The sequence below is a fragment of the Choloepus didactylus genome, chromosome 19 (assembly GCF_015220235.1).
Source record: "Choloepus didactylus isolate mChoDid1 chromosome 19, mChoDid1.pri, whole genome shotgun sequence".
In the NCBI taxonomy this organism is placed as follows: Eukaryota; Metazoa; Chordata; class Mammalia; order Pilosa; family Megalonychidae; genus Choloepus; species Choloepus didactylus.
This window is the reverse complement of record NC_051325.1, coordinates 39,228,625-39,253,162: the sequence shown is the minus strand read 5'-3', so window position 1 is coordinate 39,253,162 and position 24,538 is coordinate 39,228,625. Positions and strand designations below refer to the sequence as shown.

The following is a 24,538-nucleotide window of genomic DNA, read 5'->3' as shown; positions in this document are numbered from 1 at the left end:
TATTTGGATTTATTCTATTTAGAGTTCACTGGGCATTTATGATTTGTGTATTTATGTTCTTTAAAAGATTTGGGTAGTTTTCCCCAACAATTTCTTTGAATACTCTTCCTAGACCTTTACCCTTTTCTTCCCCTTCTGGAACACCAATGAGTCTTATAGTCGGAAGTTTTATATTATCTATCATATCCCTGAGGTCCGTTTCGATTTTTTCAATTTTTTTCTGCATTCTTTCTTTTATGCTTTCATTTTCCATTCTGTCATCTTCCAGGTTCCTGATTCGTTGTTCAGCTTCCTCTAGTCTTGTACTATGAGTGTCCAGAATGTTTTTAATTTGGTCAACAGTTTCTTTAATTTCCATAAGATCATCTATTTTTTTTATTTAGTCTTGCAATGTCTTCTTTATGCTCTTCTAGGGTCTTCTTGATTTCCTTTGTATCCCATACTATGGTCTCATTGTTCATCTTTAGTTCTTTGAGTAGCTGCTCTAGGTGCTGTGTCTCTTCTGATCTTTTGATTTGGTTGCTTGGGCTTGGGTTATCCATATCATGTGGTTTTTTCATATGCTTTATAATTTTCTATTGTTTTTGGCCTCTTGGCATTTGCTGAACTTGATAGGGTTCTTTTAGGATTCGTAGACCAATTGAAGTCCTTATCTCTAATTTATCAGATCTACAACTTTGTGGAGTACACTTTCTCTAACTAACCAGCAGGTGGCATCCACGAGCCACCTGTTCTCCACAAGCCAGTTGTCCCCTGCTTTGCCTTTGTGGTGAGTGGGGGAGTGAGTCTTGTGGGGTCCAATTGGTGTACCAAGCTTGCGTGTGTAGTTGGTGTTGCCCGCCCTGTATATGGGGCGTGTTTCTGGGCAGTCAGGGAGGGGGAGTGGCTCTAACAATCAAATCTCCCTGGTGATCCTAGAGTTTTAAAGCTGCTGTAATAGTCTAATCCTTCAGTTCAGTCCTGCCACAGTTTGTCTCTGCCACTGACCCACAAGTCCTTGGTATTGGCGTATGGCTCCTGAGACTTGCGATTGGGTCCCTCTTCCAGGCCGTGCACCCCCTGGTCCTCTGTTGAGGGATGACTGTGCTATGTCACAGGTGAGTGCCGTCCCCCCAGGGTGGTTCTAGGCTGCTGGGCTGTGTAGGGAGGCTCCCAGTCTGCTGAAATGATGGCTGAATGGTTTTTTGTTAATTCACACTGCTCCACCTTCCCAACTCTGGGACAATCAGCTGAGGTTGCAGGGAAGGCTAATGTCCACACCCAGTTTTGTGGTGTGTGCCTGTTATTTGAAGCACTTCCGCCACACTGGGTTGTCTGGGGCAGCTCTGGGCTATGGGGCTGGCGATGGGCAGGAGTGTTTCCTGTCCACCAGGATGATGGCTGTGAGTGGACACCCCCCTTTTCTTGGAAAGTTGTGGTGTTTAGTGAATTTTGTCAGCCACTGGATTATTGCCTTTTGTCTCAGAGCTCTCTTAGTTCTGCTCTTGTCTTGACCTGCCCAAATTGCAAGTCTTTGAGGCTTTCTGTATTGGGCTTCTTAGAGTAATTGTTTTAGAAAAAGAAAAAAGGATTAAGAAGAAAAAAAGGGCCCTCCTCAGAGATCTAATGGGTTATTGAAATGCTAAGAGACAAAGCAATTAGGGCCATTAAGGAAAGGTCCACAGGGCAGAGAGATCAGCTTGTCTTTGGGATTTGCATATGAGCCTGAGGGCCTGAGCTCTGCCCTTCCCCTTTCTGTGTTCACCAGAACTCCAAAAATCCTCCGCTTTTATTTTGGAGTTTTTCGTGCTGTTTTTTTCTATGCCTGTCTGCTCTCTGCTGGGCTGGCTGCTCTCAGATTCTCTGGTGTCTGGTCTCAGTCTATCTATGGTTGGAGTTTGGATCAGTAGAATGAGTTTCCTATAAGGACTGCCACTGCAGTTCTCCCTTCTCCTTCCCGGAGCTGACAGCTCCTCCTCCCACGGGACTGAGCCTGGCAGGGAGGGGTGCGGGTCCCCTGGCCACAAAAACTTACAGATTTCGCTGATCTCAGCAGTTCCACGTTTTCATGAGTGTTGTATGAAGTATGCCCAAAGTCAGATTGCTCTGTGGTGTCCAGTCCACGCAGTTCCTGGCTTTCTACCTACTTTCCTGGAGGAGTAACTAAAACATCCAGCTCACCAGTCCGCCATCTTGCCCCTCCTCCGATAGTAGTGTTTTTAAGGAAGATTAAAGAGATTGAGGGGTTTTTGTTTTTGTTTGTTCTTGGTCAGAGGAATGTGTAATTTTTAAATATAAAGCATTTCAGGATATAAAGAGATTTTATGTGGATGATGCTTAACAGAGGGTTGAAGGCTCAAATGTGATGAAATGCGTTTGAATTAAAGTGGAGATTTCATTTAAATATTGGAAGAATGTTTCTGACATTTATGTGCTAAAATGTGAATATTTATGTAAAGTCTATATGAAGAGCTGGGTTTAGGAAAAAATGCCTTTGTTGATTTAGTGTTAAATTGCTTAGAAAACGGTTTGGACACTTCCTTCTAGTTGAATAAGGTTCTGTGCCCTACATCTAACTGTACCAGAATATCCATTTGGTCATGTCTTGAGTTTGGTTTTATTCTTTTTTTCTAGAAGATTAAGATTGCAGCCCTGCGCATGTATACTAGCTGTGTGGAGAAAACTGACTTCGAGGAATTCTTTCAAAGTAAGTTACTGTTTAATAGTTCTGGAAAGGAAAATTATTCCACTTTGAATTTTTATAATTGTGGCTTAAAAGGATAGATTTTTTTTAAGGCACTGGTGAAACATTTCTTCTGGTACAAAGTATGTAATACATGGTGCCTATTTCTCCTTTTTAATACAATAAACAAAGACTAAAAGAACTCTGTAAATAAAACTTTTTAACAAGTTTGAAAATAACTAAAAATTTGTTTAGTACTGTAACATTAACATCACCCTTGTCTGCATGCATGCATCTTTGCGTCTTTTTACGTAAGATTACTCATAATAAATATATCCTATTTTACATTCTGGATGTTTTATTTAGCATTATGACATGAACTTTTTGCCAATCATTCCTCTTGTTTCTAGTTTTTAATTGTTTTAGCTTATGCTGGAGTAAGTCTCATGACTTTTCTCCTTTAAATTTGCAGGATTATTGAGTCAAAGGACACGTAAAATTTCATTGTTTGTACCCTGTTGATAAATTGCTCTCCAAAAGAGTTTTACTGGTATAGACCACCACTATCAGTTGATTGTATTAATACAGTATTCATTTTGACGTTGAAACCTGTTTTAGTTATTAACTAATTCATTAAAGCAGATACTTATAAAGTCCTTGGGAGAGTTTAAGCCATTTCCAGTTCCACAGATTTGGGAAGGAAATGTATGCAGTCCAGTTCTGTGGGAACAGCTATTATATTCAAAGCAACACCTAGCTGTATATACTTTATATACTGCATACTTTACTACAACAATTTGTATATAATTATGTTATCACCAATGAAGAAAGCTAGATGCAGTTTTGACTAATGACAATTTTGGTTGTTTTAACCAAATGCAAGTTGTTTTATTTATTTTACTACTTCAGCAGATTGAAATTAGAAACTTAAAATACCATACTGAGTTGTAATTGTAATTTAATGTCCACTTTCCATTTTTTAATTTATTCATAGTCAGGAAAGAAAACTTTCATGCTTCTTTGTTAACCTCCAACAGTTTCCCAGTTTAGGAGAAATTAGTCCAAAAGGAGAAAATATTCCTTTTCTACCTAATGAAGAAATGATTAATATTAGAAGCTGTATTTTTCTTAAAATGGTTTCTGGAATCCATGTACTTAAGTATTTTTAATCATGTCTTTTAAAATACCATCATCATACATCTTTTTAACACTTGATTCAATAAATAACTCAAATTTTTTGTAATTATTGTTTTGAAAGGATATTTCTTTGCTATCTTTGTCTTAGCCAATTCATTATTGAAGGTTCTTCAGTTAATATTAATATTGTAGTACTGAATAATAAGACTTATTAAGTATTTAAATTAATATGTCATGTTTCATTCGTAGCCTTTTGTAAATTATTTATAAACTTAAGAAAAGCATATATATATATATATAATTATATACTAATAGCTCATATTTACATAGTATATTTTTACATTTATGTCATTTAGAAGTTACAAAGCCTTATGAGATAGGAAGGGCTTATATTATTATTTTTTGTTTTGTTTTGTTTTCAGAAACAGTTGAGACTTAAAAAGGCTAAGTGACTTGCCCAAGGTTGCATAGCCAAGTCTTGAACCTGTGTCATCTGGCTTAAAATCCAGAGATCGTTCCTTTATAAAATATTGCCTGTGAATAAATGTGAAAACCTACTCAGTAACTGAAAACTAGAAATTATCTTCCATCTTAATATTTTTGCATTCTATTATATTTTAAATGAGAACTACCTCTGTGAGATTTTCAATTAGTATTGTAAACTGAAGTTTATATATACTTGAGCATGCCCATTTCTGTGAGCTTTGTCCTGGCCTTGCCCCTCACAGAAGTTACCAAGGAAGATAGTAAATTTGCTGGTGGTACAACTCATACTTCAGATTTTCTAAGACTCAATTTGAGAGTTGCCTTTTAAGACCTGTTGCACATTTATTTGCATTATGCTCTGTTGTGGCTTTAAAATCAAACCAAGTGGTTCCAAATTGTGGTTAGTGAATAAAAAAGGAACCAATTTGAAAAGTAACATTTGGAGGCAGAAGATCAGGAATATCTATGAAATAATGAGACTGACTTCCTTACTGCTTGACTTCTAAAGAGGAGGCCCTCAGACAGGTTTGAGGTAGGAGAAGAGAAAAAAATATATATATTTCTCTGTTGTTTCCCAAGATTACATCTTTAAAGTGGCCGTTGCTTACTTGGATTTTTGATATTTTAGGGTTTGACTTTTATAGTCCTGAAAGTTAAGTCATTTTCTAAAAGTTTACAGAGTTTCAGGTAGCTGGCTAACATCATCCTTGGCACCCTTCTCCCTCAGCGAAAATGATACCAGTGCTGTTTCATGAAGATTGTGTAAGAGTGAGTTGATTACTCACAGGGGAGCTTTGGCAAACAGTGTGCCTATCATCCTCTTGGATAGGTCCCCACAAGATGCCAAAGTTATAAGCTCTTTGTCAACTCAGAGCTAAAGTATTCAGTGGTCTGAGAACCAGAGACCTAGATATTGGGAATTCTGACTGGTGAGATACCTTAGCAACCCACTATTGTATCCAGGATGTTCTGATGATACCATTTTTGGCACAAATGAGCATGCCTGCTGTGAACATGCATTGGTTTGCTAACTGGTCTTTTAGAGATGAGTTTTACTATGACGAACACTTTGGAGCAGAGGTGCCAATCCAGTAAAGCTTGGGTTTAATGCTCTACTGTTGTCTACAGACTGCTTTGTCTTTAGCCACTAAGAGACCTAGTACCTTGGAGAGGAGCCTCCTTAATGAATAAGTTCTGAATCAGTGGTGGTGATGGTGGTGATGATGACTTTACTAACACTGTCTTAAATAATTTGTGAATTTTTAAAAAGATAATTTAAACCCTAGCATTTAAATATTTCACTAAAAAATTACAATAGCTAATATTTATTAACTATTAAATACTAACCATTGTGCTAAACATTGGAGGCCTTATCTCATTTAATCCTCTGAAAACCCTTCTAAGATAGATTCTTGTTATCCCCAGTTTTAGAGACAAGAAAACTGAGCATTGGGAGGCTGAGTAACTTGACCTAAAGTCACATAGTGTGTAAGAAGGAGAGTGAAGGTTTTGAACCAGGCAGTCTGGCCCCAGAGCCTGTGATAGGAACAACTAAGTTAATACTGCCTCCCAAATAACAGTTATGGATTATTTAATTTAATCCATCTTGGTGCCTAGAAAGAAAGTGGCTAGCTTCAGAAAACAGGGCACTGAGTATGTAATGGAGCAAGAGTGTGATCATGGTAAAAGCCTCTATAGCAGGTTTTAACTTTGAAGTGTTTAAACACATTTCATTGATCTATATAAACTGCTGTATTTTTGTGTTGTTCATGGTCAGCATTCAGTGGTCTTTTTTTTAGGGCTCTGCTCTTTGGGTTTCTGTTCTGACCCCAGTGGATACAGGGACTTAATCGTATGCCAGCTCACTTCCCATCCTCAGCCCTGCTGACCCCTAAAAGGGAAAATTGTGACCCAAGACCAGTTGCTAGCCTGTCTGTGCTTTATAGCCCAAGAACTGATTCCCTTTCTGAGAAAATTGGAAAGGCTCCTGGAGGCTGCTGAGAAGCTTTGATGTAGAGGTAGCAATTGAACAGATTGTCCTTTAGAAGTGGCCAAATTTCATTTTCCAGATTGGAAGACAGACTTCCAAGAAAACCTTACTTTTTAATGTTTTGTTCGCACATCCAAAAAAGACCGAACTTCAGTATCCGGGCTTGAGAGTTTCTCATGGCTATTCTCGTTCTAGGTGGAGGGTAGTTGGCCCACTCTCAGATGGCATGTGTCTTAATAGCTGTATGGCTGGCCAGGCCAGTCTTCACCTCCCTCCTGCTGTGTTCTGAGAGGAAGTCCACTTGACAGCTGCTAGGCACCACCCATTAAGTTCGCCAGAGTATTTTGGTGTCACTTTGTGACAGACTTGTATTCAAACCCCAGCTTTGCTGGGTTTTTTTTTGTTAATATTGTGGCTGCAGGCAAGTTACTTAGCCTTGTTCAACCTGTTTCCTCATCTCTAACATGAGAATTATAATGCCTTCCTCCACAGTTAAAGTGAGGATGAAGTGAGATAATATATTAATGTGACAAGCAGTGGACTTAGCAGGAGTATGGGCCCTTAGTGAATGTTACTTTCTGATTTTCATATTAGAGAGGCAATGAGAGTAGCAAGTAAGAACATAGTTTCTGGAATCAAGTAGATCTGAACTTGATCCCACCTATCTCATTTCATAGCTCTGTGACCTTGGGCAATTGTCTTGATCTCTCTAAAAGTCAGTTTTTTCACCTGTAAAATGAAGGATAATATCGATACTCACCCATAGGGTTATTGGCAAAATTCATTGGACTAATTTATGTAAAGCACCTATTAGAATGCCTGGTACATGGTAAACTCGCAATTATTTACAGCTTTTTAAAATTATTGGTGCTGTTAATATACCTTGGAGGGGTCCTGCCCTCTGTTTTAGTTCTGGTGGCCCCTACTCATTATCATTTAGTATTTTGTGTACTTCATTGATTGCCAAAAGGCAGAAGATACCACTTCTTTCCTGAGTAATTGTTCCGAAGGACATATTCCATATTAAGGACCCACATTTCCCACTAATTCTCTTTTTTCTTTATCCTTTTGCTCCTACTTCTCTCTCTGTCAGGTAACAAGGAGGACACATTCATGGGGTGGGAGTGTGGGTGGGGTTATCCAGCTAGTGGCCTTTCCTAGAGGTCTGAGAATCAAGAGGCTTAGATGTCTGAACACTGACTCAATTTGTGGCATCTGAAACCAAGGAGAAGCTCTGTCCAGTTTTGTTATTCCCAGGGTGATGAAAGGCCTTCTTTCATTAGATATTGTCTGCTTTCCCATTCAGCCCTAAACCTCTAGAGCCCCACTTCTTTTTCCTAGTCATTTCCTTTGGGTAAATCATTCAGCACACCCATTTCCATAGCATATTGGGTCACCTTAAAGAAAATGGGAAAAGTAGACCAGAAGGACATAAACTTTTCAGTTGTATTTGAGTGGGAAAAGCTTATACTTAAGTGGGGCAGGCAAGGTGGTGTCTGCCTAGCTTTTCAGAAGAACTTGGGACCAGAAAGGGAAAATCTTATAGAATCACATAGGAGCTGGAAGTAACAAAAGAGGCAATCTAGATCACACTATGCAAGTGAGGCTGAGAGAGAAGTGATTTACCCAAGGTCACACAGCAAGGTGGTAACAAGGCTGGAACCAGAAGGCTTATTGTCTGACTGTATTCAATGCTCTTTTAATCCAGGTATTGCCCTGTGATTCCACCATTCCTCTCTGTAATAGCATAATCAGAGAGCACTGTAACTGCCATATATTTTAGTTGAACAAATTCCTACCAATATTTAAAATATAGTAAATAGGCTTTCTCTAAACCCTCATATATTTATACTTTATTTTTATTTTCTAGGGTGTCATATGCCTGATACATTCAATTCATGGTTTCTTATAACTCTCCTTCATGTGTGGTAAGTGAGCAATTTAAGGGAAGTCACCAAACGCATTATTTTTTCTTTTAATACTGTAGACTTGTAAGGTATAGCCTTTAGCAGGACTGATTATATGGAATGACAGTTGCTCATGCATTAAAAACTGTTCCTTTCATTTTAATAACGTGTCTTGAAACACATTTTTATTAAAAGTCAAAGTATAGGCCCAGAAGGAAACTAATATTTGTAGAATTTTTTCAAAGACCATCTAATCCAGTGAACAATACTATCAGTATCTCTAAGAGACTCCATGAGTTTAGATGGAAAGTTCTGTCCCTTGACTGTTTTAGGAAGGTTCACATTTACGTAAAAGTGGTTTGAATTGTGAGAATCCGTGGTCATTTTCATTGCTGGTCTTCAGAAACCTATAACAAATTATAGCACTGACATTTACACTTGTACCTCTAAAATGTGCATACAGGTTAGATTCATGCCAGGTTTGTTGCATGTAAAAATATTTAACACCTTACACAGTATATTTTTTCTTTAGCTGAGAAATAAGTAGCCAAAAAAAATCAATTTTTCATCTAATGTTACACACTGTTAAAGGTCAGAAGGATATAGGAGTGGGGGCTGGGGAATGTATTTATTGAACTGCCAGATCTTGGGAAAGTAAATTCTGGAGAACTAAGTTTACTACTTTGACCATAGTGAGTATCTGAGGAACATGGGGAATGGCTGCCTTGTCAAAAGGACCCTTGTTTGAGCCTGCCTTCAGCTGAGGCTTTGCATCACAGGAGTGACTACTATATAAAGACTTTTTGGTTTTGATCACCTCTGAAATGTTTCTTCTTCTGAACCCACATACTCACTGAGTTTGGCTAAAGGGCCTAAGGTGGCAGTTTATTTTATGTTATTTTTTTCTAAGCTTGCAGTTTATTGAGTGCACAGTATGTCACGAGCACTTTGCTGGGAACTAGGGATAGTTTTCAAGAAATCATCATCTAGTGAGCAAGATAAGTTACATAAAATAGTCATTTATAAATTTTAAGGGCTAAGTTCTATAATATATGTAAGTAATACTTAAGGGATCACAAAAGAGGCTGCAACTGTCAAAACCCTTAACTAGTTCTACACATTAGTTCTTTGAATTGAGCTATGTCTTTTAGTCAGGTAGCTGAGAATGCAAACTACCTTCTGTCCTGAGAAGGTTAGGGAGAAGGCTCAGGGAGGGAAGCTAGATATATTGAAAGGAAAAACTACTTTTTCAAGAGGGGAGGATTGCAGAGGTAGCATTGTGGAATTTCTCGCTGGAATGGTTGGAGGGTTGAGGGGAGGTTAGGCTCTTCTCAGAGGAGTTCAAAGATAATATTCAGAGCCTGTATGAAAGACTCTTTATTGCCCATACAGTTACAGGTATCAGAGTTTTAGAGGGAGTGGGTAGCAAAATAAAATATATAATCCCTGTGACCACATCCCAAGGTCAATACCTGACTAAGAGCAAGTCGAGTGGGCTTTGAAAATACTTATAGTTCTTAAAGTTGGCCACCATTTCCAAACCATGCCCCCTGAATCCTTCTTGCTGAGGTTGGTTTAATTTCTTAGAGGCGTGGGTAGTACCATCACCAGTTTAAGTAGGGGAAGTGAGCCGGTATGCTTAATTCTACTCTTTTCCCATCCCTTATATCTGATTTTCTCCAGGCTTAGGTGAAATGAATCAGTAAATTTTCAGTTTGAGTCAGTAAACTCTTATTGAGGCCCTATTGTGTGTTAAGGACTGTGGGGAATTGGAGAGAAGAATATGACCCTGTCTGTACCTTCCAAAAGAAGAAACATAACCTGGTGGGAAAGCAGACATAAAATGCAGTAAGCTGTAATGGATGACAGAGGGAGAAGAGTGGTGTGCCCAAAGCACAAGCAGATGCTGTGTAAGCACAAGGAGGTGTGACTAAATCTAAATTGTGGTGGGGAGGGGGATATTGGATAAAGGGTGGCTCTAGGGTAAAGATGACATTCAAGATGTACTGTGAAGATGAGTAGAATTTCTGTTAGAGAGAGGGAGGGAAGTTTAGGCTGAGGGAACAGCAGGAGCAAAAGACAAAACACGTGCAGTAACATGAAGTGTCTGAGGGCAGCCAGTTGTCTAATGTTTCTGGGGCAGGTTTGTGGAAAAATGTAGGGGGAAGGGTCACCAGAAAATTAGTTTGGGATCCATTTGTGCTGTGATACTCCAAGAAGAATTGGGGAACTCCTAAGAGGGCCTTAGGAGGAGTAATGAATCCACCCCAAGTCTGTGGAGAAGGTATGTTCTACTAGTCCCGTTCTTTTAGCCTGAAGCTTCAAGAGAGTAACTGAGGGATAACCAAATCCAGTATTTTAGAACTCAATGGCCTTGCTCTAGAGATAGAGAGATTAAAATACCTCCTGTGGGTGGTGGTGTGAGGGAAATTTGGGGAGATTTAGAACACAGTCATAAAAGTAGAACCCCCCCACAAAAAAAGAAAGAAAGAAAGAAAGGAAAGGGAAAAGGGAAAGGGAAAAGGAAAGGAAAGGGGAAAGAAAAGAAAAGAAAAGAAAAACCAACCCTAATAAAAACATTCTGGCAGTGGGCTTTCCAGAGAGCTTGTGTTGGTCCCCAGGGATGATGGCTCCGTGTTGGCTCTTAGAATAGGGACAGGATTTCTCACATCCTGTTAGTTCCCTGGAGGAAGTGTTGACATTTCCCTTATCCTTCTTTCTCTTGTTCCAAAGTTTTTCTGTTGATTGGGATTTAGGACTGTTTAAATATATTATTTGGGACACCTCCAGTTCCTAGAGGGCCCTTATCAGTTGTGGATTCATGTGAGCTTGCAGCTGCAATGACTGTGTGTCCTTTGTCTTTGCTGGCAAGATTAGTATTGACTGTGGCTGCTGAAAAATGCTGAGCAAAGTTGCTGTCTGGGCTATCCAGCATCCCCACATGGACTTGATAAAAGCAGGCCTCCTCCTTTCTTCTGTATCTTGGTAGGTGGCTCAGGTGCTCACACCAGAAACCTGGGGGTCATTCTTGACTTTTCCCTCGCCCCCTACATCTGGTTAGTCACCTGTCATCTGGCACGCAACTCATTGTTTCTTCAACTTTTTTGGCCATTAACCCTAGTAACAAATTCTTTTACTTTGTGTCCCAGTATATGCACATATATCTAAAACAAAAGTTTTATAAAACTTATCCTTGCAATGTCAGATAATCTTCATTTTTCTATTCCATTTAAATTAATTTTAAACAAAAATTCACAATGCCACCCACTAAATTGATTTCACTGGTCTTTTACCTCCAGCCTCCCCCTCCACGTTGCATTTATCTTCTCAAGGCAAATTGGATCAGTACACACACATACACGCAAACACACTCTTATCTTCATAATATTCTTCGTTGTTCTCAGAATGTAATACAAGTTTCCTAGTGTGTCATTGATATCCCTCCAAGTATGATCCCATGCTGCCTTTACTAGTCTCATCTTTTGCCATTCCAGGCACCACTACCACCACTATCCCCTTCTTGGTAAGAAAAAGAAAATCTGTATAGTAGAAATAAGTTTTTCTTGTGCACAAAGTTTCTTCTGCCTAGAAGGGCCTCCCCTTACCTCTCCACTTGACAGACTCCTATTTTTCCCTCATTATCCCACTCAGATATCTCTTTGAAGCCTTCTCTTCTGTCTGAAAATAGAGTTAGTTCCTCTTCTGTATTCCCCTTGTATTTTGCATACCTCTTTTATACTAATAATATTTTTATATTTTGTTGTATCTGTATCCATCTTCCTTATGGATTGGGAAGTTACAATAAGTAAGAATTATTTTCATGATCTTTGCATCTCATGTCTTTCCCCTCAGTCCCATGTCTTATTCTTAGTTTGGATCCCTAAATGTTTTAAAAATAAATAACGGCTTCAGATCTGACTTGGTTTCCATGGCATTTGGGCCCCATGGGCCTCTGCTGGTTGGTCAGGAGAGGGATGCAAAGTTCTGTTCATACTTAAGCTTCCTTGGGGTGGCAGAATGTATGTAGTTGGACTTTTTCTTGGCATTTTAAGTGTTAATGGATTTATAGAGAGTCCATTTAAGAATTTGTCATGGAGCTCTGGTCCCTTCTAGATGCAGAAATTAATTTTAGAAAATGGAATGGAACAAATAAAATTAGAATATTATTATAATGGAGTTGGAGTGGAGAAGGAGTAAAATACAGTTTGTATTTTTAAAAAAATGATTCCAAAGTCAGGTTTATCATAAATATAATTACTAGTGCTTTACATATATTATCTTTTACTTATTTACACATATTATCTCACAAATTTATCCCCATTTTACATATGAGGGATCAGAGGCTTAGAGAAGTCAGAGAACTTGCCTAAAGAACTAGTTAGTAAGTGGAGGAGAGGAAACTCAAGTACAGGTCTGGCTAACTCAAAGTATTACATTGCTTTTCTCATTAGTGGTATAAAACAACCAAAATAATTAATACTGTTTATAACTTAAGTACCTGCATACTCTTAAATCTAAATCCATACATTTATGGCATTTATTTTCTAATTGAACCTGCTAGTTGTACCAGACAGATTTGATCCCTGCCCTCATAGGGCTTAGAGTTGGGGAGAGAGCCATTAAACAAATTGTTAATAAAATACAGTTGCCATGAGAGGAAATGATAGTGCTTTTGGAGAAGAGGGGTCCCTAATTTATTATGGGGTCTATCAGGGAGAGCTTCACTGAAGCAGTGACATTTAAACTGATACCTGAAGGATGAGTAGAAGTTCACAAATCAAGGAGTGGGTGAAAAAACTTTCTAGGTAGAGGGAGCTGATAGTTTTCAAACTTTTCACTGGTTGAACCCTTTGTAAAAATGAAATCTCAGCCACAATATAGAAATCGAATAAAAGGATCACTACGTGGGTTGAAGGAGGTGGGAATGACCTGCTCACTTCACATCCTCACATTTGTGTCTACTGAAAAGGGACTCAAGTATGAGGTCCAAAGAACCTGAAAACACAGTTTAAAAACTACAGTTTTTTTTTAAATCCAATCCCATCATTTTACAAATTTAGCAGTTTTAAGGGATTTGTCACAGTCCATGTAATCAGTAGTGGAGAATTCAAGGCTTACATCCAAAGCTAACTATGTGAACTGCTCCTTCTGCAGCACCATGCTTCTGCCCAAGTGTCCTCTTTTGGTGGCGGGGGGCATGGGGATCTCTTCTCCTGAATATCTACAGCATAACATTAATTACCGCCAATTCTGGGGTGGGCACTGTGTTTCTTGGAGCTCACCATCTGTGTTCTGGAAGAGGCAACAAGTAAACCTGAAAATATGGGGTGATCAGTGCTGTATAAAGTAAACATGCAGATCTTATGGGAGCATAGGGGAAGGGTTACTCCCTGGGGGTGGTCAAGGAGAGCAGTGTTATTGGCCTTCCAGGGACTAGAACCTGAGGACAAGCAGTTCTGGGGGGTTATTAGGAGGGGAGGAAGTGATTGTAAACTACTTTTTAAAAAGTTTTGAGTAAGAAAGGAAGATGAGAGGATGCTCACTAAAAGGAGAAACAGTAAGGAGGGGAAGCATTTTTTTTGTTATTTGTTTTTTATTTTAAGATGGGGGAAACACTGGAACTTGTTTATAAGCTGAGGGGAAGAAGCCCTGGGAAAGAAGAGAGAGAAGTGTGGGGGTGGGAAGGGGTTGGCAAACAGACTGGGTCTGGTCTTGGTCCAGCCAGAGGACTGCCCTGGCAGACACTCCTGGCCTTTGCAACAGAGCTCTTTAAAACCACCACAGCAGTTTTGATGTAGCCGTAGGGTGTTCAGACTCATACAGGATTCCAACAGCTCCAGACCTGCTATATATGGTGAGCCCTGGCCATTGCACATCCTCTTTCTTCTTCCCCCAGCCAGGGTCACTCTGTTCAAACACTTATCCGTGTAGCTTTTTTTTTTGCCCAAACTAAAGGCCTATGCAGCAGGATTTTTATCAACATTACATAACCTCAGAGCACTGGTATCTGCTACCCAGGAGCTTGTCCTTTGTAGTGGATCTGACAGGCAGGCCCCAGGCCAGGTGTAGTTTTTGAAGGAGGTTTACTACAGGTGACATGGTGGTGAGATGGCTTTGGGAAGTACCTCACCTTTCTTGTCTGTTTGTCCAAAGGCTGGCTGTCTTGTGCCCTAGTGCTCTCCACGGAAGGGTTAGGCTTCATGGGGAAGGAGTTTGGGAAACTAGGTGGAGATAGCCATGTACACAGCCACGGGAAAGGGTCAGCGTGCCAGCTCTCAAATAAATAAACTCATTCATTAGCACACTACTGGGGCTTGAATATGGCCATGCAGGCTTTGCTTTCTTGGCCTCAGTTGATGGCAGCAGAGTAAAGGAAATAAACTGCATGAAAGTCCCCTTTGGGATTCCTTCATAGCAGCCAGAGTGACAGACTTGTCCAAGTGCCCACTAGTCTTCGATTGAATTCAAAGAAGATCTGCTCTGAGCAGCTTATAAACTACCATGTGGGAGAAACAAAGCCAAAACACGACTGGTATTGTCAGAGGGCCCAAATAGCAAGCAAGACAGGATGCTCAGAGATGCCAATACATGGCAGGAGGTCAGCATCAGGAATAACAAGAATTCTTCCTTCCCAGATTAGGCAGAGAGGAGGAAATCCTGCTAGGCAACTCTCCTGTTCTTTGACTATGCAGACAGCATTGTTGTCTTCCTTCTTGTCTTATATAGCAGGAAGAGGCTCTCAGTGCATTGCTGCCACAGAATGAGAGAAGCAGCCAAGGCTGACACTGGCATGGGGGAGATTGTGGCTTGTGGGAAAGAGTGGGGACCTCTGGGGCCTTGCAGGCTTCATTCCAGCTCCTCTCTTCTCCAGCTGTGCAAACTGAAGTTACTTAACCTCAGAGCCTCAGTTTTCTTTTCTGTAAAATGGGGAGAGTTGTGATTATTTACAGATAATTATGTGCATACAGATGATATACATTGAAGGAGATAATGAATGCAAATACAAATGTGTCTCATACTAGAGGAGTTAATAAAGGGTAGTTATCATCATTATTTGCCATAAGGCAGAATTACATCTTTATTTGAAACTCCTAGTTAGTGAATTTTTCTTCCCTTGTTCCCTGTCTCTCTCCTTGCCTTTTAGAGATATTAGGGAGCTGTCAGGACTAGGGCTTGAACATTCCTTTTTTTTCTTTACTTTGCTAGCTGGGTTATTTGCTTTCCTTTTATGTAAAAGAAATCAGTATTATTTATGACCCACTGGAATCACTGAGAGACAAGGATAGTACTGTGAAGCTTAAAACCTCAATAATAAATTTTGAGTTTAAGAACATCATCAAACATGGGAGGAGCAACTGGAATTGCTCGTAAACAGAGAATAGCTATGCACAGCTAAGTCTATACCCAGAGTAGGTGCTTGGTAAATACATGTTAAATGAATGATTGAGTTAATTATTTAACCCAAAAATCATACTAATAGATTCCCTTTTTTTAACTCTTTTTTTAAAAATTAAATTCAGTTTTATTGAAATACATTCACATACCATTAGATTCTCTTTTAAGAAATTTTTTTTTTCATTCTTAACAGGTATTGTTATTATATTTTACTATAGAAGTCTCCACCTCCCCCCATGTGGGACAGAACTCTGAAATTATAAAGATAAATTAGTGGCAAAATATCATTTGACCTCTCAACATTTAATCTAAGCATTTATTAGGAATGCATCCATGATTTATTCACCTTTCAATAACAGCTCAATTGAAGTAGAACTGTTCTTTTGTTTAAACCTAGTAGTTTCAATTGTTGTGGAATAGCTTACCTAATAACTCAAATCTTACTGTATGGTCAGAGCCTGTGGTAAGTGTTGGCATTGGTTTCCTGTGAGTACCAGTATCTTTTTTGTTTTTGTTAGCCATTTTCATTTTAAGCTTTACTCATTTTCCTTTCACCTTCAAACATAATTTAACTTTTTTTTCATGATTCAGAATTGTCAGGATAACTCTTAACTGTATTTTTCCAGACGGTTTTCTTTGGGTTGCACTGAATGGGTTTGCCCTACCCTCAATTGCTGTGTTATTTTATGTTTTATGTCTGTTTTAAATAAACTTTTAGTTTCTTCTTTTCCTGTTGACTGCCAGCAGTTAGTTTTTGTTGTTGTATGTATCCTTGCCTGATGTTAGCCAGTCCTTTCCCTTCTGACTTGCTATTTCTAATGTGATACTGGTCTTAAATTACTGCCCTTGTGAGGATTAAATGAAAAATAAGAGTAAATGGATTCTGGAGGCTTTATCGTTAGTAAAGGAAGCAGAAAAACTTAGTTGACTCTGGGATCAGATTGTCTGGGTTTGAGATCTCAGGTTTGCCACTTAGTAGCCAAGTTACTTTACTTCTCTAAGATTCAGTTTCCCCAATTGCAAAATGGGGATAGTAAGATTACCAGCCTCAGAGAGTTATTGTGTGGATGAAATGAAATAATGGATCTAAATCATTTAGCACAGTGCCTGGCACATAATTGTGTTAGCTGTTAATTGTAGCACTTTGTCCATTTTTCTTATTTCAGGATCTTTGTTGCCTTCTTCTGTTTCTTAGTCATTTTTAGAATAGGAAAAATTGCCAGGTATTCAGGCCAGATCAGATGTTGTCCTAAGAATTGCTAAATAAATTAGTAGGAATCTATTATCTCTGGTCTCCAAAAAAGGTTTCACTGGGATGACTGTGGTATTTGTAGAGGAGATGCAGAACTGGAGTTTCTTCACCTTCATCCTTTATGTCAAAGACTAAGTATTTTTTCAAAGTAAGAATAGTGTATTTAGAAATAGTGTGAAAAAAGGGGGGAATAAAGGCAACCATTTATGTAAAAATAATACATGGACATATATATATATATACTTTTCTATGTGTATCGATTATATGTGGAAGGACTCCTAAGAAATTAATAACTGTGATTTCCTTGGGGGAGGAAACAGGTGGCTGGGGGGTGAGGGTAGGAGGGAGACATTTTTTATTACTGTGTGCATGTATTCCCTATTCAAAACACTTATTAAACACAGACAGTAGACTGAATATGATAGGCTTCAAGGTCAGGTGACCTAAGAATTGGCCTTCAACTGCCTGGTCTGGACATTCCAGGCAGCTGATTGTCTAAGATGTGGGCCCCAGCTCTGCTTTTCCCTGAAAGGGGACAAACAACAAAAGTTCTTTATAATAGGAATACTTTTCTGCCTTTAACTACCTAGAGAACCTGATTCATACACTCAGGTCAAAATTAGTTGAGCTGATTATGATACTGGCGATTGGACAGCCCTGTGGGTCATAATCTTACTTTCCCAGTAGTGCTCATGGGAATTCTCAGCATACTTCCTGTTGATAGTTAAGACTGATTCTTTGGTTTGGTTTTATAACTTCAGTTATGTATGATGAAATTTCTTGTGGAGCTTTATATTGGAAAGTGTTTTGCATTAAGTGTTTTTTCATCTAATTAGGTACAGTATTTTAGGAGAGATTAGAATTTATGCTCTCTTTATTTAACAGGCTTCAATCTGTATTTTCTAAACTGACAGCATCAGCAACATTAGGTGCAAATTATAACAAACTTTGATGGTTGCATATTACTTACCAGGCAGGTGACATCTTTAGTTTTTATTTCTGGGTCAGATAATTTCTGAATACCATAAGATTCTACTAAAGTAAATGTTCACCAAGTTAATCATTTTCCACCCCAGGTGACATTAATATTTAATTAGAGGGTTGTGCCTGGGAATAGAGGATTAATTTCTCAAGACTTATCTGCTCTCAGTGTCAGGTGTCAATCATATTATACTCCTTCCTGAAAAACATTCATTGGTTCTCCATTGTCTGCTAAGTGAAGTCTGAACTTTTTAGCATGACATTTCAAAGCCCTTCATGACCTTTCTGTCTTCATTTTTCTGCTTCTTATACCCTGCCTTCCCACAACATCTTGTGCATTCATTATTCCCTTAATGTGTGCTAAACTCTTCCATGGCCCTACCTTTGCTCATAATATTCCATTTGCTAGAAATTGCCTTTATCCCTTGTCTCTTCTTGTTCATCTCATCCTTCCAACTCCCAGTTACAAAGTTTCTTTGTCCGTGAAGCTTTCTCTGATCCCATTCAGCCAAAAGTAATTCTTTCAAATGTCATTGCTCTTTGTGCTTCTCTTGGGATGCTTATTGCATTCTCTTTTAGGGCTGTTTGTATGTGATGTGTTTTATCCCTCCTAGGAGACTGCTTCTTGAAAACTGAGCTCTAGTTTTAGCCATCGCTCTAATCCCCACAGCACCCAGCCATATACCTTTACATAGTAGGAGCTCAATTTATGTTCATTGACTGATTAAGTTTCAGTCATTGTCTTGAAAGTGTCTTTATTTTGCTTTAGCTTTTTAACCAAGATAATACTTGAGCCAACTGTTATCTGTAAGGGCTATAGAGCAAGCTGTGCAGTGAAACAAAAAACATTTCGCCCCATGTTGATATAGTTAGAAAGTTTATGGTCTGAGAAAATCTGTGCCTTTTAAACCTCAGAGGGCAGGTGTATTAAAAAACTACAGAATTTTCAAATAAATGAAGAATTCCATTACCTCACTATTACTGTTGCTGAATTGGCCTCTGACGACACTTATGCATCAAAAAACACAGCGTCTTTTCAGGTGAGAGGCTGACATGAGTGATTTGATTAACTTTTAGAAAACTCTTATGAAAAAGAACTATTGAACTTTCCCCACTTTGTTTCAGACTTGGAATATACCCTATATCGTGTAAAGTAGCCAAATGTTTTCCATGATCTGTTTTAATTATTGTCCAAAGTATTCTTTTTTAGGCACTAACGAGGTTCAGAGGTTACAAATTTAAAAATTACAAATTTAAAATCATCAACAAATCTCAAGATTCTAAGGGATGTTAGATCATGAACCCATCCCTCTCTTAGAGAGTTCAATTCCTACAAAGCATTTATACACCTTTCAGTAATTGCAAATTCTCTTGTTTTTTGAGGCCATCCATTCCATCATTCAAATCTTCAGCCACTCACCATTAGAAAGTGTTTTTTTTTTCTTTTGTAGTGCAGTTTCATTGAGATGTATTCACATACCATACAATCCATGCAAAGTATACAATCATTGGCTCATGGTATCATCACATAGTTGTCCATTCATCACCACAGTCAATTTGGAAAATTTTCATTACTACAAAACAAAAAACCAAACCAAACAAAACAAAAAAAACCACCCACCCAAATATCCCATACCCCTTATCCCCCCCTATTATCGACCCCTAGCATTGGTGTGGTACATATGTTACTGTTTATGAAAGAATATTAAAATACTACAGTTAACTATAGTCAATAGTTTACAATAAGTGCATTTGCCCCATATTTCACTCTATTATTAACTCCTTGTAATAGTGACAAACATTTGTTCTAGTTCATGAAATAACTTTAATATTTGTACTGTTAATCACAATCATCATCCACCACATGGTTCAGTGTGTTATACAGTCCCATGTTTTAACCTCTAGCTTTCCTTCTAGTGACAGAGATAACTCGAAACTTCCCCTTTCAGCCACAATCACACACATAATTCAGTGCTGTTAATTACACTCATCGTAATGTACTACTGTCACCTGTTAGAAAGTTTTTGCTTTAAGTCTTTCTCCCTTTATGGTCTACTCATTGGTTCTGATTCTAACCTTTGGACACACAGTCTAATCATCTTCCTACAATATTTGAGGCAATGCTTTGGTTTTTCTCCAGGTTAAATATCTTTGGCCTCCTATCTGTTAAAAAATAATGTTCAAAACTAAGGACTGTGTTCCGAGTAGAGTCAGATCTGTGCTGAGTAGAACAAAAGTCTCCCTTTGAGCATTGAAGATATTATGTTTCTGTTAATGTTTCTAAAATCACATTAACTGTTTGGGGCAATCTCATCATCCTTTTGTTTCCAGTTGAGCATATACTGTCAACTTAGGCCTATAAGGCTTTTTCACACATCAGTAGGCATGACTCATCTATCCTGCACCTTTACAGTTGTTCTTTAAGAGCTGAGGACCTTAAATGCATTCCTGTTCAAATTCATCTTGTTCGATTTAGCCTATTGAAACAGCCTGTTGAAGTATTTATTTTTGGTTCATGGTTGGATTATCCAGCATATTTGTTCTCCTGCCCAACTTCTTGGCATCTGAAAAATTTTTTCTTTTTTTTAAACTTTTCATTTTAACATACTTCAGACTTACAGGATAATTAAAAAAATAATACAAGACCTATACAGAGAATTCCAGTATACCCATCTCCCCAGATAACTAGATATACCAATTTTAACAATTTGCCAGATTTGTCGTATAACTCTGTCTGTCTGTCTATTTATCAATCCATTTTCTAAATACTTGCATTTTGGTTGTATGCATCATGCTCCTTGAACACATAACACTGCCATGAACACTTCCTAAGAACAAGGATTTTCACTTCTGTGACCGTCTTAACTATAGTTATCAAGTTGAAGAAATTTAGCATTGATAAAAAGCTTTCAGACAATATTCCAGTTTTTTTCATATGTCCCAGTAATGTCCTTTTAAGCCTTCTCCTCCCTTGTTAGATCCCCTTCAGGATCACATATTGCGTTTATTTGTCATTGTCACTTTAGTTGCTCTTTTTTTTTAATTTTGGAAAAATATATGCAACATAAACTTCCCCATCTCAGCTATTCCCAAGCATATCATTCAGTGAGATTAATTACATTCAGAATGTTGCAAGAACATCACCACCTTCCAATACTAAATCTTTCCCATCTCCCCACACAAAACCCTACACCCATTATGCATTAACTCCCCATTCCCCCTGCCCCGGCAACCTATACTTTAGTTTCTGTCGCTATGAGCTTGCATATTCTCTGATAACTTTCTTTATCGTTACCATGGGGCTTAAATTTAACATCTTAAGTCTATAAAAATCTTGTTTGCTTTGATACCAACTTAACTTCAATAGTATACACAAGCTATGTTCCTATTCCACTCTGTCCCCCACTTTTATGTAGTCTTGTCACAAATTGCATGTTTATACATTATGAGTTCGAACCCACTGTTTTCTCTTTATATCTTATATCTTATGCATTTGCCTTTTAGATCCTGTAGGGAGTAAAAAGTGGAATTACAAACAAAATGCAATAGTACTGGCATTTATATTTACCCAAGTCATTACCCTTATGGGAGGTCTTTATTTCTTCATGCAGCTTGGTTCTTTTGTCTATTGCCCTTTCCTTTCCACCTGTAGGACTCCCTTTAGCATCTTGTCAGGCTGGTCTAGTGGTCTCACACTTCCTCAGCATTTGTTTATCTGGGATTGTCTTAATCTCTCTCTGAAGGACAGTTTTGCCAGCTATAGAATTCTTGTGTGGCTTTTTTTTTTTTTTTTTTTTTTTTCTTTCAGCATATTAAATTTGTCTTCCCGCAGCCATCTTGCCTCCATGGTATCCTATGGGAAATCGGTCCTTAATCTTATTGAGGCTCCCTTATATGTGACAAGTTGCTTCTCTGTTGGGACTTTCAGAATCCTTTTTCTTTGGCATATGACAGTTTAATTATGTCATGTTGTGTTGTGGATCTATTTGAATTTATCCTCTTTGGAGTTTGATGAGTGTCTTGGATGTGTATTTGCATGTCTTTTGTTAAATTTGGGAAGTTTTCAGCCATTATTTCTTTGAATATTCTCATCACCCCTTTCTCATGTCTGCTTCTGGGACTACCACAATGTGCACATTAATATTGCTTGGTGATACCCTACAGGTTCCTCAGGCTCTGTTGTCATCTGAAAATTTGATAAGTAAGTTTTCTTTTCTTCATCTTAGTCATTAACAGAGATTTTGAGGCAAGTCAGGCTGGAATCATTCCATTATACCCTGCTATTGCTAGTAAATTTTAATGGATAAGGGTAATTGTATGTAGAGATAGACTTATCACTTTTGACTGAATATTCCATAATTATCACAGGAATTGTCTTATCAGTGAGTAGTCATATTGTAGCTGCTTAATTACCACTTAATGAAAGGTAATGGAAATAAGCCTGGTGGTAAGGATGAGACAGGAATTAGCTTAAAAAGTTGGTGACTCCGTGTTCTTACCCCATGTTAGTTCTTAAGCAAAGAGCCATCTGGACTGGTTAAAAGCAGTGTGACATAGAGGAAAAAGCCCTAAATCTGGCCCTGGTGATTTTTATTCACTTATTTATTCAGCAAATATATATTCAGGATTTACTATGCTTAAGCCCTGGAGTTACAATAATAAAATTACAAAAACAAAACTGACTGGATCCTTGCTTTCAATGGAGTTTATATTCTAATGGGGGATATAATTTGATAAACACAAATAATATAACTGTGATACTTTCTATGATCTTTGTTCTCTACCAGTTTTGTTCCACAGAAATATAATACAGGTCACATATGTAATTTAAATTATTCTAGTAGCTATATTTAAACAAGTAAAAGGAAACAGATTAAATTAATCTTATTATAATGTTTCATTTAACCCAGTTTATCTGAAATATTATTTCAATATGTAAGCAATATAAAAATATTAATAAGATACTGTATTCTTTTTATTGAACTGAATCTTTGAAATCCTGTGCATATTTTACACTTATACTACATGTGGGTTATGGCTACAAATTGGACAGCACAGTTCTTTACCCAGCTTTACAGCTCTCCTATTGTTTGGGCAAATTACTTTCTTTTTTAAAACTTCTGTTTTCATCTGTAAAATGAAGAATTTAGACTTACTTATCATCTAAAAATTATATGTGGTCCCTTCCATGTATGAGCAGGGAGTCCTCCTAGGTGCTCTAAATATTCTCTTTCTTGATCTAGGTGGTAGTTACATGAATGTATATAATATGTAAAAATTCATCAAGCTGTTCATTTAGGATTTATGTACTTTATAACATGTATAATATACCTAATAAAATGTTTTTTAAAAAGTGGAATCCTGGTTTTTTAAAATTCTGTGACCTGTGCTGCAGAAAGATGAACATACTTTCAGTACAAATGTGTGATGTGAAAAAAGACAATGGCTAATGACTCTTTATGTCTTCTTTCCACCCAGGATGTGTCTAGTCCGAATGAAGCAGGAAGGCCGGACTGGGAAATACATGTGTCGTATCATAGTTCATTTTATGTGGGAGGATGTTGAGCAGCGTGGCAGAGTCATGGGGGTAAGTGAATGTTGTCAGGTTCTGGTCCTGGAAGACTCTGATGAAAGTTGGCCGGACTTGAGTTGAGGGAGAATGCAGAGGTGTTGGACTTCCTCACCTGGATTGTTGCTGATGTTCTCACCAGCACTGCGGACTGACGGCTTGATGTGTTGAGCCCTCTGTCTTGGGGCTGGCCCCTTTGAAGCTTGTTGCTGCAAGGAGAGGCTAAAGCTGCTTATAACTGTGCCTAAGAGTCTCCCCGTGAGTGCCTCTTTGTTGCTCAGATGTGGCCCTCTCTCTCTAACCAAGCCACCTTGGCAGGTGATCTCACTGCCCTCCCCTCTAAGTGGGACCTGACTCCCAGGGGTGTAAATCTCCCTGGCAATGCAGGGTATGACTCCTGGGGATGAATCTGGACCCGGCATTGTGGGATTGAGAACATCTTCTTGACCAAAAGGGGGATGCGAAATGTAACAAAGCTTCAGTGGCTGAGAGATTTCAAGTGGAGTCGAGAGGTCACTCTGGTGAACATTCTTACCCACTATATAGATAACACTGTTTTGTTCTTTTTTTTTATTAAATTCAGTTTTATTGAAATACATTCACACACCATACAATCATCCATGATATACAATCCACTGTCCACAGTATGATAACATAGTTATGCATTCATCACCACAATCTATCTCTGAACATTTTCCTTACATCAGAAAGAACCAGAACAAGAATAAAAAATAAAAGTGAAAAAAGAACACCCAAATCATCCCCCCATCCCACCGCATTTGTCCTTTAGTTTTTATCCCCATTCCTCCACTCATCCATACACTAGATAAAGGGGGTGTGATCCACAAGGTCTTCACAATCACACTGTCACCCCTTGTAATCTACATTATTATATAATTGTCTTCAGGAGTCCAGACTGCTGGGTTGGAGTTTGGTAGTTTCAGGTATTTACTTCTAGCTATTCCAATACATTAAAGCCTAAGAGGTGTTAATCCAGTAGCCTTGACTCGTGAAGACGATTGTATAACAATGTAGCTTACAAGGGGTGACAGTGTGATTGTGAAAACCCTGTGGCTCACACTCCCTTTATCCAGTGTATGGATGGATGAGTAGAAAAATGGGGACAAAAACTAAGGAAAAATAGTGTGGGATGGGGGGT

The 24,538-nt window shown here is 38.4% G+C and overlaps 1 protein-coding gene across 2 annotated transcripts in view; it reads left to right on the top strand.

Moving 5' to 3' along the window:
• Nucleotides 1-24,538, top strand: part of LOC119515566 (ubiquinol-cytochrome-c reductase complex assembly factor 1) — a 115,750-nt gene that overhangs the window by 36,511 nt on the left and 54,701 nt on the right. For both annotated transcript variants that reach the window (XM_037811627.1, XM_037811626.1), the window contains 3 exons: nt 2,614-2,686; nt 8,146-8,203; nt 23,289-23,397. In XM_037811627.1, coding sequence (XP_037667555.1) covers nt 2,614-2,686; nt 8,146-8,203; nt 23,289-23,397 — 240 coding nt within the window. The remainder of the gene's footprint in view (nt 1-2,613; nt 2,687-8,145; nt 8,204-23,288; nt 23,398-24,538) is intronic.